General features: G+C 40.1%; 1 protein-coding gene across 1 annotated transcript in view; it reads left to right on the forward strand.

Moving 5' to 3' along the window:
• Nucleotides 1-20,067, forward strand: part of c11.1 (maestro heat like repeat family protein c11.1) — a 42,721-nt gene that overhangs the window by 15,494 nt on the left and 7,160 nt on the right. The window contains exons 12-22 of the mRNA XM_080270748.1: nucleotides 477-656; nucleotides 1,408-1,476; nucleotides 3,916-4,084; nucleotides 4,223-4,361; nucleotides 8,843-9,002; nucleotides 9,259-9,557; nucleotides 10,542-10,679; nucleotides 11,468-11,576; nucleotides 11,805-11,951; nucleotides 14,768-14,791; nucleotides 19,631-19,840. Coding sequence (XP_080126874.1) covers nucleotides 477-656; nucleotides 1,408-1,476; nucleotides 3,916-4,084; nucleotides 4,223-4,361; nucleotides 8,843-9,002; nucleotides 9,259-9,557; nucleotides 10,542-10,679; nucleotides 11,468-11,576; nucleotides 11,805-11,951; nucleotides 14,768-14,791; nucleotides 19,631-19,840 — 1,644 coding nt within the window. The remainder of the gene's footprint in view (nucleotides 1-476; nucleotides 657-1,407; nucleotides 1,477-3,915; nucleotides 4,085-4,222; nucleotides 4,362-8,842; nucleotides 9,003-9,258; nucleotides 9,558-10,541; nucleotides 10,680-11,467; nucleotides 11,577-11,804; nucleotides 11,952-14,767; nucleotides 14,792-19,630; nucleotides 19,841-20,067) is intronic.

The following is a 20,067-nucleotide window of genomic DNA, read 5'->3' on the forward strand; positions in this document are numbered from 1 at the left end:
ATCCTGCAACCCCCTCCCTATCCCTTGAAAGATGGAAACTGGATTGTAGAAGAGCAGGTTCAGCCTGCAGTTCACCAGGTTCATATCCATATGAACCTGGAGCCATGCCATGTACAACAACAGTTTACCACACATTTGGCACTGTTTAATGAACTGTGGGAGGCTGTTATGATGTCTGAATAATTGTGGGACTCATTCCCTGGGGCACTGGTGTTGCTAGTTCTTCCACCTTTCTACCTTCTCATTCCTTGTTTTTAAAACTAACCTCACCCCACCCTTAGGTGAGAAAACATAATGTTAATGATTATATGGCATATATGTATGTGCAGTAACACCGTATGTACAGTAGTTTTCTCTTTTATATACAGTAGGGTTCAACTAACTGCACTGACAATTCAGATAAATATAATTAGCTTTGTCTTTGTGTATACTGTATCTGTTGTATTACCATATGTCATTTTGTTTTCTCCAATCAGGGTCCAACCAACTTTAACCAGACATGCCAGCTGTTAGCTTTCTTGGTTCCCCGTGTGAGTGACCCGTGTGGCCGTGTTAGGAGCCAGGCTGTGGGTAGTATCTATATGGTGCTGAGAATTGCTGCACGCTACACCGGATGTACACCAGATCACGTGGATGAAGATTTACAGTTGATTAAGGTGCGTGCTGTTTACTGCTATAGTTTGTCTATTTGTTGGAGATTTCTGTTCTTTTGCAGCCTACTTCACTTAGCTCAGCGGAAGAAGACAGTATGGGTCTGCCTCCTTTTTCAAGCACATCATCATGGCTAATACAGTATTCTTATGTTAATCTAGATGTGGCTTAATGGCACAATAAGGCACTGCTGCGGTTGTACATCCTTTCCGTAACACTTCATCATGAGTAGCACCATATTCTAATGTTGCTTTGTTGTTACAGCTCAGCATTTAAGCTGGAGAAATGGGAGTTTTAGACTAAGTTAAAATGGACACTTAAGACTTAGTGCAGTAGGATATATACAGTACAATACTGTATTCTGTAGTTATATGGTATCTATGGTAATGTCTTTAGTCTAGGCTGTCAGTAGGGTCTGTAATCTTGAGTAATCTTTACTTTTAGTATTACTTTGTCCTTAATTCACAAAAGAAGTTGATAGTCTCAGCCTGTCATGTAGATGACCAGTTTTCAAGAGCAGTTAAAATGAAGCATTCTTAGCCTTTTGTGATGTAACTTGAGGACATCCTTCTTCAGCACCAAACCCATCAGGAGTGGTGTCATATTTTAGTATAGTATTATAGTAATTTTATTCAGCTTAGAGAAATCTAAGCTCCTTAAAAGAAGAATGTATGCTGGCAATAGAAATATGCTTCAAGGTTGTACCGAATTAGCAACAATGCTGTGCATTAATTTTTTTTACTTATTTGTTTGTAGGCTGCAGAAGACAAGATCATAGCTGATGACCCACAGAAGATTGATGAGTTGGCTAAAGATGTAGGAAAGGTATGTGTTGGGTTTTTAATGTATTGTAAGTGTAGTACATGATATGAATTTGCATTTTAATGGAGATACAGAAAATATTTTCCCATATCTCACTCACTTTAATTTGGTGGAGATTTTTGTCCTTTTGCAACCTATCTTACATAGTTCCATCCTTTCTACAGCACTTATTCCCGACTAACATACAGAATTTTCTAGTATGAATCTCTTGTTGTAGCTCAGCATGCAAGATGAGGAAACATCAATTTTATGTTTAGTTAAAGTGAACAGAGGTGGCTGAATCGGTAGAGAGGTGGCCTGCAGTTCTAATGGACCCAGGTTTGAATCCCCACTGGAGCAGGGAACAGTTTAAGGATTCAGTTTTCATAAAGCAGACTTTACTAACCTACCTGAAAACCTGCTGACATGTCATAAAAATACCCCCGCTAATACCAATACACCAGTCCTGTATGAGACAGCCCCAGTCTGTATTCAGTGTGTACTGTGGGTGTTAGTGCCAAAGCGATGACATGTGGAGGTGTATGGTGTGTAGGAGGACTACTGGGCCTTGGGAGCAGGCTGTGATGGCTATGCCTGGAGTCAGATACAGTATATTTAAAAAAAAAAAAAAAAAAAAAAAAAAAAAATCTTTCAGGATGACTGGGGTTTTAATGGAGGCTGTATCTAACTCTCCCAGTTTGAAAAGTCTATCCTCAACTGAATATGATTGTTTGATGGTTCCAACAATAATATTAAAATCAAGGATTTAGGCATAATTGTTTCAGACAATCTACAGTAGGGCACCAGGTTTCACGCTTAATAGAGAGTGTGAAAAATGCCGCCAAAGTTGGGGCATTGACCATATGGGAAATACTGTAAGCTAACAGGGACCAGGCCCATAAGAAAACTCACCCCTTGTGTATTTCCTACTTTAAATACGTCCTAAGATTACATAAAATGTTGCTGTTAACACATTAAATCATAAAGTAACATTAAATTAACAGTAAAACATAAAAACACCACATAATACTGTAGCCAGCTGCATGAAGCTGTGAACTCTAGGGGTGATGCCATGTTACGTTTCTTTGCAGCTGCATCATAAAATAGGTGGTCCTGGTCTTTAACTTCAGGCCCTGACACACTAACACCTTCCCGGGTCCTCCTATTTAACCACTGTAACAAATAATGTTCAGCTGCTAGCATAATTGAGCTGTACTCGGTCACTGTTTTCACTCGTTTACCTCCGGTGCCTGGTTCAGAATACTTCATCACAAGGCCTAGATTGGCTTTAAGGTCACTCAGCTGTTTTCTCATACTATGCACAGTTGATCCTGGCACATTATACATTTTGCATATTTCAGAGTTATGAGCACCTTTCTCCATTTCCGCCAAGATTTTATTTTTTAACTCGTCATCATACGTGCGTTTTTTTCACCCCTTGCGGTAGTCACACTTGGCCTTGCTTTACCGCCTGCTGTTCCAGGTTCACACCTTCTTTCACCCTTTCCACTATCATCAGGTCCACCTGTGACTCCACTTGAAGCACAAGATGACATATTCTCGTCAGTTGCTAATCAAGGACGCAAGAGTATAACACTCAGCTTGCGGACACACTGAACACATAAGGGAAACCGGTTGAAACTGAGTGTTGGCACTGGTGTCGCCGTGGCGAGAATCCGAAACTTGTGGTGCTGGAGGGCGTGAAAGTGCGTTTTTAAGTCCCAAATGTGCAGTCATGGGAATATTTGATGGCTATCGTGAATGTGCATTTTGCCAGTATGAATGCCGAGCAACCTGGTGCTCTACTGTATACCTCCAGGGGAGAGGAGAGGGAAAGAATATTGTATTTCACCAGTGTTCCTGTTTGTCATAAGAGGTGACTAAAAGGGGGCGCTTTGTCTCCAGTCATTCTCTCCTCACTGTGCTCTTCTCTTCTGTCCTACCTCCCTTCTTGATATTTCCATGTTTCTTCTGACCTTTCTTTTCCCTCTGCTCCTGTCAGGTTAGGTATTTTGTTTTATGACATGGATAGCTGAAGGATCTCCCATTGACACAGACCCTTTCTTCCTTTCTTCCATTGCTTTAACGCCAAATTGTTTAATCACCAAGCCGATACATTTCCAGAACCACTTCAGTGCCAGACTTAGTGCCATATAGCCAATTTATGGCTTGGTGCTAGTTTTTCATTATTCCATCCTTCCTTCAAATAATCTGAAGTTCTAAAACTAGTGTGTTTCTGGCACAAGTAAAGGTAATGGAGTTATCAGTCATCAGAAGGCACGGTGACCACAGTATTTATATGAGGGAAGGTGGTGTGAGTTGGACAGGGTGACATGGAGATGATTCATTTGTGACCATCCTCTCTGGGATTAAGGTGTCTGGAAAGAGAGAGAGAAAGAGGGCTTTCTTATGGTACTGTCAGGCTGACAGAAGTTCCACAGACTGTTAAAACTTTCTTTGCAGGTGATCAGCAATAAGCTGTCATTTGTGCAGCTGCGTTCATTCCTGTCATGCAGTGTGGTGGGACTGCAGGACCGGTTAGATGGTGCTGCTGCAGGGGTGGCCCTTGTACTTACCACCATCTTCACCCTGCGTGGCCACCAGCTGCACCAACATATCAGGGATATTCTGGGTATAGTACATCCTTCTTTATGACAGACAGTTCCCCCATTTCACAGTACCATTTGCATGAATATAGTTATGCTATTTTAGACCTTATAAGGACTGCTCGTACTGCAAAAATAATAATTGAACCCAGGGCTTTCCACAGACTCTGTATATGGACGTCTAGAGAAGGTGACCCACAAAGAAACAAGGCAGCGGGCAGTGGAAGCAATTACTCAGCTTTCATCGCATAATCTCAGTTTGGTGCTTGACACACTTCTCACATATCCTCTTCCCTATGAAAGGTAAGCCATAAAGTATAGGCTAGTAGTGTTTTGCAGTTATGTAGTGAATGCAAAAGGACATGAAAATTATATAAATGCACAGTTTATACACAGGAGTATGGTTGCCAGTTGAGATGTACATGTCTGCTTTTGTATAAGTGTTTGTGTGTGCATGTGTATGTTTGTGTATGCATTTTCTTTTAAGGTGAAATCTCCATTATAAAATGTATGGTAATATGTGTGAAACTTACAGATTTGAAAGTACTGTATGTTGGAAATTGTTCTTTTGTCATGTATGCACTTTTGCCTACAGTACAGTATTTAATGGTTTATAAGAACACTTAAACTCCTAAGTGTTGAAAAAGCAACTCAGTTGGGCCAGCATATATGACACTTAGTGAGAAAGGCTTTTGCTCCTTAAGTGACTCAGAATTTTGAACGCTTGATGCCAGATCTACTAATTAGACTTAATAGTTATAAAGTTATATTAAGTACAGTAATAGTATCGGTATGTGGTAGGTAGGGGCGCTCACCATCCACTCACTTGATGTAGTGCTGCTCTCGGGTGACTATCCTGTCCCCTCTTCCTTCCTTCATTCCTTCTTTCTCTCCTCTTCTGTCTGTGGGTGACTCTACATTGAGTGACAAACTGGTTGGTTTCCTAGGAAACCATTTACTACACTGGGTGTTAACCTTATAACCAAACTATGGTGCCTGGTGGTTTAGTGAGGAATTAAGTTGCTCCAGTCAGATTGAGCCTGTGTAGGTGTATATCCAAGGGGTGGTTGGAGTTTATTGCTCACATAATGCCAGGCAGATGAGTGAGGTTGGTCACTCTCATCTTACATGTCAGGACGAACTTGCCTAGTTCCGGGCTACTGTGCTCCTGATGGGGCAACACAAGCTTAGATGATGTGATGATGATGATGATGATATTTATGAATAAATACTGGTGAGTAAAAAGTGTAGTTCATTAGAATTTACACTTGATCAGAATAATATCACACAGAAAGGGTCCAGTGATATCCAAAGTGATCAGTGTACCTTGTGATACCCTAAGAATTTCAGTCTGATATTATCTGGATGAGGAGTTTGACTGGGACAGGGAAGGTTTGGAGCCTGCAGATCCATTGCTTGGCCCTTGGCCTTTGATTGATGCTGCTACTGTGAGCGATGCAATACGCAGGATGCAAGTGAGGAAGGCAGCATGTGTGTCTGGGTTGACTGCTGAAATGTTGAAAGCCTCAGAAGATACAGGAGTGAGGTTGAGTGTGTTGTCCCAGATGATTGGCTGAAGAGTGTAATTGTAAATGTGTACAAGGGGAAGGGTGATGCCCTGGAAAGAGGAGATATTGATGCCATGCTCATTGTTTGACTGCTACAGGAAAAATGTATTGGAAAGAAATAGGAACTGTACTTTGTTTTTGTAGATTTAGAGAAGGCTTTTGACTGACTCCCTAGAGAGGTGGTGAAGTGGGCAATGAGAAAGCTTGGGATCGAGGAGTGGCTGGTTAGGGTGGTTATGGCCATGTATGTGGGTGCTTGCACTCAGGCAAGGGTGAGTGGAGATTTGAGCGATGATGTTGGTGTGCACCAGGGGTCAGTTTTGAGCCCCTTGTTGTTTATCTTGGTTCTTGAAGCCCTTTCACATGACTTCAGAATTGGACTCCCGTGGGAGATGTATGCTGATGATTTGGTGTTGATTGCAATGAATGAATGGAAGGCAGAGGAACGATTCAGGAAGTGGAGAGATGGTATGGGATACAAGCACTTAAGAGTAAATGCAGATAAAACAAAAGTGATGGTATCTAGGCCTCATGGCAGTACTGTCAAAGGAGAATGCCCATGTGCAATTTGCCACAAGGGTGTGGGAAGTATTTCCATCTTGTGCAGTGTCTGTGATAAGTGGGTGCATAAGATATGCAGTGTTATTAGAGGCAGAGTATGAGATAATGCTGATTTCATGTGTGCACAGTGTGTCAGAGAGAGCAGGTGGAGATTGTCAGGTGTGAAAGGATTGAACTTGCTGGTGAGTCTCTTGAGTGTGTGGAAGAGCTTTGTTATTTGGGAGACATGTTATGTGCTGGAGGTGGGGCTAGAGCTAGCTCTGTGGCTAGAGTGAGGAGTGGTTGGAAGAAGTTTAGGGAGCTGTTGCCCCTTCTGACATTGAGAGGGATCTCCCTTAGTGCTAATCGATCTTTGTATGCAGCATATGTTACGAGTACAGTGAGTCCTTGATAAATGAAAATCCGAAGTACAAATTTTCGATGTTACAAAAGCGATGAATATAGGACAAATGCTACAATACGAAAGTATCTGTCTCGATGATACAAAAAGTGATATCAAAGGAAATACGAAAAATTCAAAATGGGCACTTGCTTGCGACGAGGAAATGAACTAATCCCTCTCTGGTAAACAATTTTTCACCTGCTTCTCAGTTGAGTCCACAGTTTCGGGACAATTCACTGTCAGGTCAGTTTGCCGTCACAACAATAGCAAGACAGTTCGCCATCAGGACGATTCCTCGTCATTTATTTACATATTAGTTTATTTAGCAAGTATCTTAGTTTTCGAGTTATATGAGTCATAAAGGTGATGGTTTATTCTTTTTATAATAAATGTAAAATATGGCATCAAATAGTTAGTATTAAAAATTATAAATATATTGAAACGTGAATCAGGTGACGTACGGTGTTTCACTTCATTGTTTAACATAAGGCTACATATGAGACTATCTATCTATCTATTGCCAGACGCCTCAATCCCGTTTGGGGTGGCCACAAACAAATCGCCTCCAAGTCGCCCTGTCCCCCGCCATTTCACTGCCCTGCTCCCAACTCACACCCCCCTCTCTCATATACCTCTCCACCCCATTGGCATTTATATAAATGCCTAATAACCTCAAGTGAATGACCGACATACTCTAAAATTATACGAATAATCTTCATATTACATCTGCATTCTCAGCTAATCAGTCAATCTCAACCTACTGCATCCAAAAATTACAATAAAAATTACTGAAGACAGCTATGGGAGACGTCAGATTATAATTCAAATTTGACTATGGTGAGGCAGAAACAAGTTAACTATTGACTACAAGTGCAAATTATAAATAATATCCAAAGCCTACACTGTTGATAGTTCCCCATGAAATTAGTTATTATAGTATTAATCAATTAAGTATATGTATAGAATGATGAGGAATAGTCTTGGGTGCGATTGTCCTGACGGGGAATCGTCCATGTTTTGATGGAGAATTGACCTCACGGCGAATTGTCCCGGAACCGAGTTCACATCCCTCCTTGCAGCTTTGCTGTATGTGAGGATATTTTCACAGCTCTACACCTTTTCGTGCTGTTTAGCCTCCCAAGCGTCCTGCATCATATCCAGCATCGGGGGAGCCTGCTGCAAAGAAGAAGCAGCACCATACTCTAACTCTGGAGAGGAAATTGGAAATTATAAGATGTCACGAGGAGGGGCTGGGAGTCTCGGAGATATGGCGTACTTTAGGCCTTGCAGCTTCCACCGTTGGGACTGTGACCAAGAATAAGGAGATGTACAAGATAATAGCCACCTCATTCTCTACATCTACAGGTATTACTTACTTCAAAATAGGAGGGGTAAAGTTTAGGTGGGGGGTCCGTGGGGGTCCTGGGATGCATCCCCCTATTTCTATGTATATTTCAGTGGGAAAAATTGTTCCGATATACAAAATTTCGAATTATGAAAGTTTTTTTCGGTCCCTATCCCTTTTGTTTATCAAGGACACACTGTATAGTGCTGTATGGTAGTGAGATCGGGCATTAAAGAAAGAGGATATTCACAGGCTCATATGTACAGAAATGACAATGATTAGGTGGTTGTGCAGTGCGTCCCTGAGTGTGAGGCCTGGGGTGGCTAGGTTTACGATGGAAAAGTTGAGGGCTAGGATGGGACTGGAGTGTATTGGTGTTGTGATGAGGAGAGGTAGATTCAGATGGTTTGGGCTTATGGAGAGGATGGGGGATGATAATTGGGTGAGAAGTACTGTATTAATGTTGGGGTGTAGGGTTGCGAGGGGTAGACCGAAAAAAACGTAGGACGAGGTCATTGAGTGTGACCTCAGAGATAAAGGACTGAACAGGGAAGCTGCCAGAGATTGAGCAGCATGGAAAACCGCCATTAGGTGACCAAGGCTGACACATGCAAACATGTTGGAGCCTTCATAATTGAAACGAAACAAAACGAGTACATTATATGATAAGGCTGACCAGGAATGATTCCAGGCATGTTATATACAGCATCCTCATGCACACAGAGCTACCAGCACACAGTTAAATATTTGGGAATTTTGCATTGGCCATTGCCAGTGATCAGTTTTTTTTCATGCTAAATACAGTATGTGCCAGTCCTTTTTTGATCAAAGGTACAAAATGAATGATGTTATCATTGCCATGATTAATACGAATCTAAAAAGTTTGCATGTATAAGGAAGCATGTTTGAAACCTACAATTCTCTGCAGAGGTGTGTGTGAAACATTCCATAATCTTGGCCGTGACCCAAAGTTGTGCACTGCAACCCTGACCATCCTCACTCAGGTGTTAGAACGTACACAGCTCTTCTCTGAGCAGCCAACAACCACAGATGCTACTGTCAAGATTGCCACAATTCCACCTCTAGCTGTGAGTAATGCACTTATTCACTTCATTTAGTATAAAGCTAGTATTTAAAGGAGGTGTAGATATTTCGCTGTCATTCTTCTTTTCAGAAGAGCTTACATGTGCTGGCAAGGTTAGTGATGTGTAAGAATATCATGTGTTAGACTCCTATGACTCTCTTCAGGTGAACAGAATTAGGTAATGTATCTGGCATTATCTGAAACTCATAATGGTGATTATGATGATAGTGACAGTGGTAATAATGATGATGTCATTCTAGGCCATCAGTGGTTTGCGTGAGCTGCTACATGACCTTCGGCCAAGTGGAAGTGGAGAGCAGGATGAGGACAGCTGGGAGAAACTTGAGGGAGACAGCAGCCCAGAGGAGCGGTCAAAAAGCTTCCCTGGTTCACAGCAAATCATCTCAGACAGTTTCCCCTCCCTGGCTGCCCTCCTGCTAATCACTTATGGCTCTTATGTTGGGGTTGTTGCTCCCCTCCATCAGACAACGCCAACAAATTCTAAAAATGCCTTCAACTTTGTACCCAATAGAGGTGCCACTACTCTTGTTCCTACCAAGTAAGGGGTTGTTGTTGTTGTTGTTGTTGTTGTTACCCCAGATCCAACTGGACATGAACCCAGTGAACTGCAGACTAAAAGTTGCCCTTTTCCTGCAGTCCACCATCCTCCATTTAGGGGACAGGGAGAGAGTCGAGGGAAGATTATATATGTGGAGTGAATGGATAACAATTGAGTGGTGAAAAAGGTATATCAGAGCGAACTTGAAGGAGGGAGGAGGCAAGGTAAGCCAAGAAAAAGGTGGAGGGATATGATGGATGAGTGTGTGAGGAAGAGAGATACGGAAGTTGGTGAGGCTAGGGGACTGACAAGAGATCGAGCTGGTTGGTTGAATGTTGTGAGATAATGTGCATGATCAGGGGTTTGGCATACGTTTTTAATTTGACAGCATTCGGATTGCGCTATCGGATACGTTTATGTGAAGCTACAGAATGTGGTGAAAGTTTTTGGTGTATCAGATAGAGCCAGGATTCCTGGGGCTTAAATGATGAGAGAATGGATGTGTGGCCTATTGGATTGGGCAGACTTGGGCTGTCTGGACATTGCTACTCCTCACCCTGCCCTAGGGTAGGAAAGGGGGTCCGGATGATGATGATGAAATGTAAAGTACGGTACATCACCAGACTGAAGGGGCTAAATCCTCAGTTTTGCAACTTGTAAATGCCACTTAGCCTGATACTTGCGTGATAGAAGACCATTTCCCTTTGGTTTCTTTTCTGAGAAACTAAAGTTTTGCTTCAATAAGTAACTGTTGCACAGTATTTGTGTCTGTAACTGTGGTTCTGTTACATACTGAGAATGTGACTGAGAGTCTGTATAAATAATTATTGTGCCAGAAATTGATAAGGCTTTAGTACTAATCGGACTATTTAACATTAAGATATGCAGTCCAGATGTACCTGCAGTTATTTCCCACTGTCACATTTAAGTTTCTGATGTTGTTCATTGGTTGTCCATCATTATTATATAATGTTCACCTTTCAGAGTGGCTCTTGAGTGTCTTCTTGCATTAGTGGATGTAATTGACTGCCAATCGCTCAGCAGTGTCTTGACGTCAAAGATCAGAGATGAAAATGATGACACCATTGAAATCTTCCTGCATTCTGTGTCAGAGATTGTTGCGTAAGTTATAGGCGTTAATGTTACTGATCTTAATGAACATCTGAGGTTTCTTTTTTTTCCCACTGTTGGGAAGTATTTTGTTGGTTTTAGCCCTTGATTTAGTTTCCAGTTCATAGAAAACATCTAAACTATGATCAGCCTCAGCATAGAGATTCCTCATGAGGAAGTGTGGTGTCATTTTGTTCAGTGATTACAGGAATCCTCCCATTATCTGAAAGTGTTTAGTGGGCAATTAAGGTGCTCATATCGGATTGAGCCTGTGCAGGTTTATATCCAAGGGGTGGTTGGGATTTATTGCTCATGTAATACCACTTAGGGATGAGTGAGGCTGGTCACTCTAATCTTAAATGTCAGGACCAGCTTGCGTAGCCCCGGGCTCCTGCACTCATCATGGAGCGCACTGGATTGGATGATGGATGGATGGATAGATGGTTATGTCAGAAAATCACTCCAGATAGTAATTTTTCAGATAATGATGAAGTTTTAATATGAAGTACGAGAAACCAGAGTCATACAGTAAGCACCTAAAGTGCACAATGCCTGCAACGAAAGGTATACATTCAACAGTATAGACAGAGAGGACAGAAGAGCAGTGAATAGTATTCTTTGTCTGTATGTGTAATATGTACCTACTGTATATACATTATTCCGTTCATATGTACTTTGTTGCAAATGCTGTAATTTAAAGCTGTGCAGCATACATATAACATACCTGCTATACATACACTTTTATTTTCTTATGTACTATCTTGCAAATATGTACAGTACTTTAACTCTGTTCTCCACAGCATACTGGTGCATGAAGCTCCGAAGCATGTAGAAAAATTAGTGAATTGCTTGGACAACCAGCACCCTTATGAGATGCAGAGAGTTACTGTGGCAGCCATTTTTGCACAGGTCTGTGACATGTACTGTGATTTATGGCCAGTATTGGAAATACCGGGTATTCTTTAAGAATTGTGCAAATCTTGTACTGCACATTGCATATTTATATTTTTACTACCGTGTACTGCACATTGCATATTTATAGTTTTACTATTGCTAATTTTAATGTATTGGTGTGCTTGCTGTAGGTTTTGGGATGGGTTGCAACCAGCAGTGTTTTCAAATACAATTTTCTTTCAGCTGACTGCCGAAAAGTGTGGCGGGAATTATGAACTTCTAGAAAATATAATTGACTGCCTCCTTGGTCGCCTTAATGATCGTTCAGTACATGTCCGAAGACTGGCAGTTCGTGGCCTTTCAAACTTTGCACATCTTCAGAATGACCAGGTGAGTACGTTATTCAAGGTAACTAGGAGAAGGGCATGTAGAAAGTATGTGTTGCTGCATAATTTTGGAATGCAGTTTTTATTTCTGTACATGTGTTCACATTAATACATTCTCTCTCCTTATTTTGTGGATCCTACCTCACCCCATCTTATGGTGGGGAAAAATGGTCAGGATAATGATGATGAATGTCTGCATCATTACATACGTGGAAGACACTGAATTAAGATAACTTCCAAAGCATCACAGATATCTGTGAGATGGAGTTAATAAAAGGTATTGTATATACTGTACTATATTATAATATTGCCTCAGCATGATGGTGATGCTTACATATTTTGTTTTTTCATGGAGCATAGTTTTTTGTCACTTCACAACATCATGTATTGGGTCTGTGGAGAGAGCTGCACAAAATGAATCTTGTCAGTCACTTAATAAAGTCCTAATTTGGCATTTAAATCCTATGTATTTTTCATATCAAGACAATAGTTGATGGTCTTACTAAATGCTTGTTGAAACATGGAACTGATGGCCTTCGTATTATTATTATATTTTTTTAAAGATAATTGTCGATCAGATACACTTTTTTGTTTAATCTTATCTCTTGAAGGCTCAGTGTCCAGCGCTATGTTCAGTTTGAACTATGCTGCTGATATATCCATATAGCCTACAGTATATATGGTATATATATACTGTACAATATATATACCAGTAGTGTATATTTTTTAAGAAGCTTTTCAAATTATTTATTTGCCATTCACTGCTGGCCTAATGCCTCTTACTGTAGTGGTGTGCAGTTTTCATTTTCTTCAATACACTGTATACGAGGTACCTAAAGTATGTATGAATACGTACATTCTACTTAATTTCTGGCCAGGTAATAGGATTCAAATTTGGGCCGTGTGAATGTTGACGTGTTGAATGAATTGATTCATTTTGTACTTTAGTTTGTATCTAAACGTGATTGGTTATAGCAGACTCTGTCATACCAGAATTACCTTAAACAGAACGTGACCCAGTTTTCCTAACAGTACTGGGGTCATGTGAGGCCTAAAGATATGAATTCTGATCATCATCATCATCCGGACCTCTTTTCCCACCTTAGGGCAGGGTGAGGAGTACCAGTGTCCAGACAGCCCAAATTTGCCCAATCCAGTGGGCCACACTTCCATTCACTCATCATTCAAGCCCCTGGAAACCTGGCTCTATCGGATATGCTAAAAACATTCACCACGTTCTGTAGCTTCACATAAACGTATCCTATGAATTCTGATAAAAGTGAGAGTACTTAGCAACTCCAAATTGCTGAAACATAAAAAACATGAATATTACCATGTCATTGTAACAGAACAGTCCAAATGAGGTCTGCTGTAGGACTGGACCTTCTTGGTGGAAAAGTATCAGCCACAATTAAACCTACCCTGTACTGATGAAGTATGACTGAGGAAGGGGAGCCATTAGTGAGAGTAATGTGTGTGACAGTACTGTTGTATTGGCCATGACTGTGTGCATCAGTTTGCATATGTCATCATTATGAAGTGATAGGATGCAAGCTAAGTTTCCAAGCATATGAAAGGACATACTACCCGCACTCAGTCTGAATGTCTGCAATGGCTTGTGTTTCAAACCCTAGACTCATGGCACATGTTTATCAGAAGTTGAGCACTTTATCACAGAGTCACTGTAGCTCCTGGCATGCTACATTAGTGTACAAACTCTCACTGAATATAGCTGTACTGCATGAAATCACTACTGTATCACTGAATATTGCAGTCATTGAATAGAGTGTTACTGAAATAGTGGAACCTCTCCCTGGGAAGATAGTATATCTAATTAGGAGAATCTTGTCCATGCTGGCATATTATAAATGTGCCCAATGAGTTGCATTAAAAAATTTCCTGAGTAAGAAAACACAAAAAATGACAGTACCTCTCCATAACTGTCATAATGAACTGGTCCTCATATTGCCACCATGCATGCGTATGTGATGGCTGAACCTACATTTCTTTAGTACAAAGTAACTGATTACAAGAGCAAAAAACTAATAAAACTTAAGATATATAAGCCTGTGCATTATGTACTCCGTTTTTTTAGTAGAAAGTTGATATGCTAGGAAGTTCATCTGTTTAGAATGGGGCAGGACTTACTGATGTGGGCTACCCAGGTACTAAAAATATTTTAAGAATATTGTTGCATCTTTTTGTACAAAAGCATTGCTGATTTGCCATTGGTATTTCAGATCTCATTCCTGATATTGCCACATGTGTTAAAGCACAGCATTATCATGTATACATCTGATTGAAGTTTTAGTTACATAAAAACAGTCCTCATAATCTTATGGTACACTTAATTGACCTTTCAGGAGTATGATAAGATCTTTGAATGTTAATGATAGAAATGTGATTCAAATGATGAAGAATCAAAGTACTGTACCTCTTTTATATTTTATACAGTAGTATGAATTATCCTCATATCACTGGTTATCTGAACAGTCAGGGACAAAAGTTGGCCTACTATTCCATTGTGTCTGCTCCACACTTAGGGCATCTCCATCACTTTCCTGTGTCACATCATATCAGAGAGAATGATCTGTTCGCAGGAAAACATACCAAGCCTCTCTCAGTTTAGAAATATTAACCAGTAAAGTGAGAAGCAAAAGAGCTTAGATATTTAATGAACTTTTGTCCTTGACTGTAATAAATTCTATTTGAAAACTGTTTCCATCCCTTGTTTTGGTATCTGTCAGTTAGCAATACACAGTAATTACTGAGTGGTGAATGCTTGACTTATCTCTTATTCTTTGCTTTTTTCTGTTCTAGTGCTATTTCCCTCAGTGGTTTTCGGTAAGTTCCTGAGAGTGATGTTTGCACATTAGAGTTAAGTTGCTTCTGTGATGCACTTATAAAAATTTACTTTGAATCAGAAGCAAAATGCTTTTGTAAAGTTATCTGAATTACTTACGCTTTGTGCATGTAACTATAAGAATTTTATGAATAGTGTTTAATTAACCCATTGAACCTGGGGATGACTTCTCTCTCTCTCTCTCTCTCTCTCTCTCTCTCTCTCTCTCTCCATTTTATTCTTGCTGTCTCCTTAGGATTATAGTTGCCTTAAGATTGACTTTTTAAACTTGATGGGTTAGATACAGCCTTAATGACCCCTTCAGTATGCAGTGACAATCCTGTTTGCAGTAAGAATTAAAAAATAATAATAATAATAATGGCACCCAGATTTAAGGTGCTGACTGCTGTAGAAAAATTATACCATACATCTGACTCCCATTATAGAGACCTAAACTAGAACTTGGTAATTGTTTTGATGCTTAACAAAAGATCCTGTGCAGCAGTTAACAAATTGATCATACCTCAGGGTTGTTAGTAAATGGAAAGACTCCAGACCACATCAGATAAACAAACTACACTCGTCACCTATGGTGTGGACTTCTATGGCACAGTTTTCTATGACACGGCAAGGTGCCAGACCCCCCCAAAACGAACCACGCGCATAAATTACCTATGGCGTGGGCATGGCAAGGTTTGAGACGCGCAGGCAAATTCCCCCACTCAGCTGGAGAGCGAACCTCATCCCTCGCCCGCCATTCAAACCCCTCTTAATGTGTTGCCAGACCGCATGTTATCTGATCACCCTCCCGTTTTTTGTGCCTGTTGTTACATGTAATACATGCATTGACCGCTTAATTGTGTGCGTGAGTAAAGTGGGGAAAAATGGGGTGAAAAAGGGGACTTTGGGCAAACGTTCAGAACCAAATTCCATTTTTCCCATAGGTTTAGTTATTTGTATGGCACAATTTTCCATAGCACGGGCGCGGTCCAGAACCAATTAGCCGCGCCTTAGGCGACTTGACTGTATGTTATTGATTTAAAAGTATTCTGCCTCCAAATGTTTTATTCAGTTTGGATGAACCTCTTGTAGTGAAGAGGAAGTAGTATTAGTTGCAAGCTGAAGCTCATCAGAATGTGAATTCAGTGGTCTGCAGGCAAGATGCCTTTCTGCAATAGTGCAGTATCCTCTGTTTGGAGGATAGGGAGAGTGTTGAGGGATACAGTATTTGTATTGCCACACAGTTGAGCTGCCTGTTTATATTGGTGCCATCACATGAGGGCATCTCTCTCCAGCACCAGTGGATGGGTATGTAGGGAATATATCCGACACCTCCAGTTTGGAAAGTCTCTCCAAAGATGAACAAAATTTTCCTGATATGGTAAGAATAAAATTCAAAATGTGTCATTGGACTGAAGAAATTTAATCAGAGATCCTTAGATGTAGTGAACAGTTTCTTAATATAGCAGACTCAGCCTCCTTGAAGGGAGTGAAAAAGTTTGGTAAATTTGAGTAATGTTTTTCATATTATCCAGACACTCCCCAAGTTAGAAAATTAGTGCAGATTTAATACCTACCTACATTATTATTGTCATTATTATTTTACCATTAGATTATGGTATTATATTCAGTGCAGGGAAGACCTTTTAAAATGGAGGAGTTCAATATGCCTGTTGTGAACCCCTTCAGTATAAAAGCTCTACTGAACTGAACAGAATCATCTGGCGACAGCAAAGTTCAACTACAAAAAGCTGTTGTCTTTGTGAAAAGTTACGAGACTGCGTTGTCATTAAATTTTTAAGTTTTCAGCTGCTGTCTTGGATCCTAGCCATTATACTGCATGTTTTGGGAAAATTTTGTTAGAATTCAGGACATTATTCTTGGGCTGATCTTGAGTAAAAAATGCTCTATCAACACAGAATCAAGTCACAACCATGATGGAGCTACAGTTATCGGTGGCCTAATGGGTGAATTATGGAGCGAGACAGTTTTCACCCTTTGTCATTTTTTTTTGGAATTGTAGCTCCATTATAGTTGAAATTAAACCCATATTTAGATAGCATGCACTTGTCAAAATTAACTCAAATATAACCTCCTGAAGTTTGTTACACTGTAACTAGGATGCCCTGCATATAAAATATATGATTATACAGGACATATTTCTGTTTAAGAATATACCATGTCTTAAAAGGATGTGGTACCTGTTTGATATTATCTTCAGGCAGTTACAACCACATGACTGTAAGATCACCACCATCTTGATGCAGCTTGATCTAGTTATGTTGCTTTCATCAATCACCAGTTGTCTTCAACTTATGGCCTGCCTTGCTTGGTTGTTGTATAAAAACATCCGGGTGCAGGAGGACACCTCACAGTGGCATCAGTGCAAATAGGCTATTCCTCAGCTTACTCCCTATTTCCCAAGAGAGGGATGGTCATCAGCAGGAGAAAGGCAGCTTTAGCCTGCAGCCTGCCCAGTTCCTGTTCAGATGAGTCTGGGGCCACATTGGCAACAATAACCATAACAACCAACTTCATCCTTAGAGAAAATGGCTTTCTATTGTAATGTTGTTTAGCTGGGGAGACACACCATGTTTGCTAAACTTATTTCATGTTAGTTTTTTTTTTTTTTTTTTTCTAATTCCCTTAGCTTGCTAATAGAAACCAGCTGTGTTTTGCTGTGTTATGCAGATAAAGATAGACTAAAGCAGGGATGGCCAAATGTAGAATTTTTAGCAAGTTAATGACTGGCCCAAACTACTAGCCTGATAGAATTTCCAGTGATCCATTTGTAAAATGAAGAAAGTTCGTTAAAGGAAAAGCTAAGATGTTATGATGTTTTACTAAACTTGTGTTTAATCCTGTTAGTTTTTTTTTTTTTTTTAATACAGAAGAATACTTTAGATATCATATTCTCAGAATGGTACCTGTATATTTGCGGCACATTATCATGCCACTAACAAGTAATTGCAGTCACATTGTGCATCAGTTACTAAATATTTGCATACGACACTTTTATAACTTTCTAATTACGGCTACAACACACTATAACCACAAGCACCCATTGCATGTAATGAAGGTAGTAATACATATCATTCCAGTACCTTATTTATATAATTCTGGCAGTAATTGTTTTTAGTGTTTATGTTTTCAGTGCATACACACTGTTATTAGCAAGTGGCACAAGTTACAAGTTTCTATTTTATATTTCAGTTTTTACGAGAAAGGCTTTGCATATTGAGGAGGTTTATCATGGCTGTAGCTAACCCCTCCATTTTGAATTGTCTGTTTGAAGCTGAATAAATCACCAGGAGATCAATAACAGAATGAAAATGACATCCCCAGGCTGTTAGGTAAATATCATGAAAGAGATACCTCGTTCCAGGCCTTCATACTCTTTGAGCTCTTGGGAAACATGGTTAAGATGATAGTGATGGATATAGATTACAGTAGGAGAGCAGTTCCAAATCACCATTCTTGGGTACAACATTTAATGTGAAGGTTAAGTATGCAATGTTCATTCAGTACATAAAACAGGGTATGCAGTCAGTCATAGAAGTCTTAGCTCAAATTACTGTTGTGATACATTAAGCAAAGGCTTTTTGTTTTACCTTAATTAGACCTTCAGTGCAATTATTTTTATAACAGTAGCATCTTATTGTACTGTATGGCATGGCTTATGTGCTTTCTCTTTTAGTTGGCTGCTTTCTTAGTTGTCTACAGCTGGCCAAGTGCCTCTCACCATACCAAAGCAAATTGTTGGTACAGGTATTATCATTTTATAGATTTATTTATTTTTTACTAGTGCACAGATATTTGTAGAACAGATGGAAGGCTATATCTATCATTCACTTGGTGGTTCATATATACAGTAATTCACGCTTTTCTCTTGTGATGCATGGATAGCCCAGTTTGCCGGTGTGCAGGCATTTTGTTTGCATCAGGAAATTCTTAGTCAGCCATGCAATCCTTAATATATAAAAGTGGACAATACCAGTATAAAGCATGGAAAATGTTGTAGGAAGAAAATGATCCAGGGTAAACATGGGTAAAGCTGATTGTTACTGTCCCTGGAGCAGATGAGATGTGGATTGTGTTATGTGGAGATTACCCTGTACAGTATACTGTATGTCGCCACTGTCTCTGCTGTGGTTCGTATTATGATGCCATACTTCAGAACAAATTATTTTCAGTTACAGACTGTGGGATTAATTTTATGCAGTTATTCAAGGAAAACACTCAGTTTGTCAAAACTGGAATTTTTCAGTTTTACAGTACAGAATGGTATAATAGGTAATTGAGAAGGCTGTAATACAAGAATAGTGAGTTAAAACAAGTAGCTGTGCCTGTATTTGATCTAACCCCAACACTTTGTACAGTAGTGAAGTAGGTTTGGTAAAGTTCCTTGCATGTCTGAGGAGAATGAATTGTTAATGTGTACTAGTATTGTGTAATATTTTGTCCTTCTTTCATTAAATTTTTCATTGTACTATACTGTATATAATGTCAGTATTGTTAGAGGTTGCTGTGAGCATATACAGTTTACTTATTGTTATTGTGGTGCCTGGCTTATCTGGACACAAACCTGGTGAAATTAGGCTGACATTGTCCTTCTCCTGCTGTCCACCAGCCTCCTTTCAGGGGATAGGGAGGGAGTGTTGGGACATTTGTATAACTGGACAGCAGATTTCCCCAATTACAGTATATTGTTGCCACTATGTGGAGTCCATCTCCAGCAGCCGTATATACAGTACTTTACAGATATACAGTACAGTATTTACTCAGTATTATTGGTGATGTTTCCAGATATCATCATAATGTAATGAGAAATGACCATACAGGTTTCTGAGAAGCTGAAGGAGATAATTGCTGCGCTGGTGGGAGCGACAGACCAACGAGACAGCAGTGGGGGTGATGAGGTGAGTGTGGAAACCCAGGTGGCACTGGAGGCTCTCAGGGGACTGGCAGCACTCCTCCCCCGCCTGCCACACCACACCGTGCTTCAGCACACACCCACCTTGCTCATCAGAATACGACTTTTCTCAGAGAAGGTTAGTTTATTTATAAGTATTTTTATCATACTGTAGTACAATAGAAGGATACCTTCACGTGGTTGCACTGATACCTCGGCTGTAAAATGTTCTTCATCTACTTGTGTCTCCCAAAAAGGGGATGGTGGCCTGCAGGAGAAGGGCAACTTCAACCTGCAGTCCATTGAATAAATCGAGTTGAGCCTAGAGCTACAATAAGAAGTATGGCTACTGAATTGTGTAGTACT

This window comes from Coenobita brevimanus, chromosome 43 (assembly GCF_032717465.1).
Source record: "Coenobita brevimanus isolate Jiangsu-jjx chromosome 43, ASM3271746v2, whole genome shotgun sequence".
In the NCBI taxonomy this organism is placed as follows: domain Eukaryota; kingdom Metazoa; phylum Arthropoda; class Malacostraca; order Decapoda; family Coenobitidae; genus Coenobita; species Coenobita brevimanus.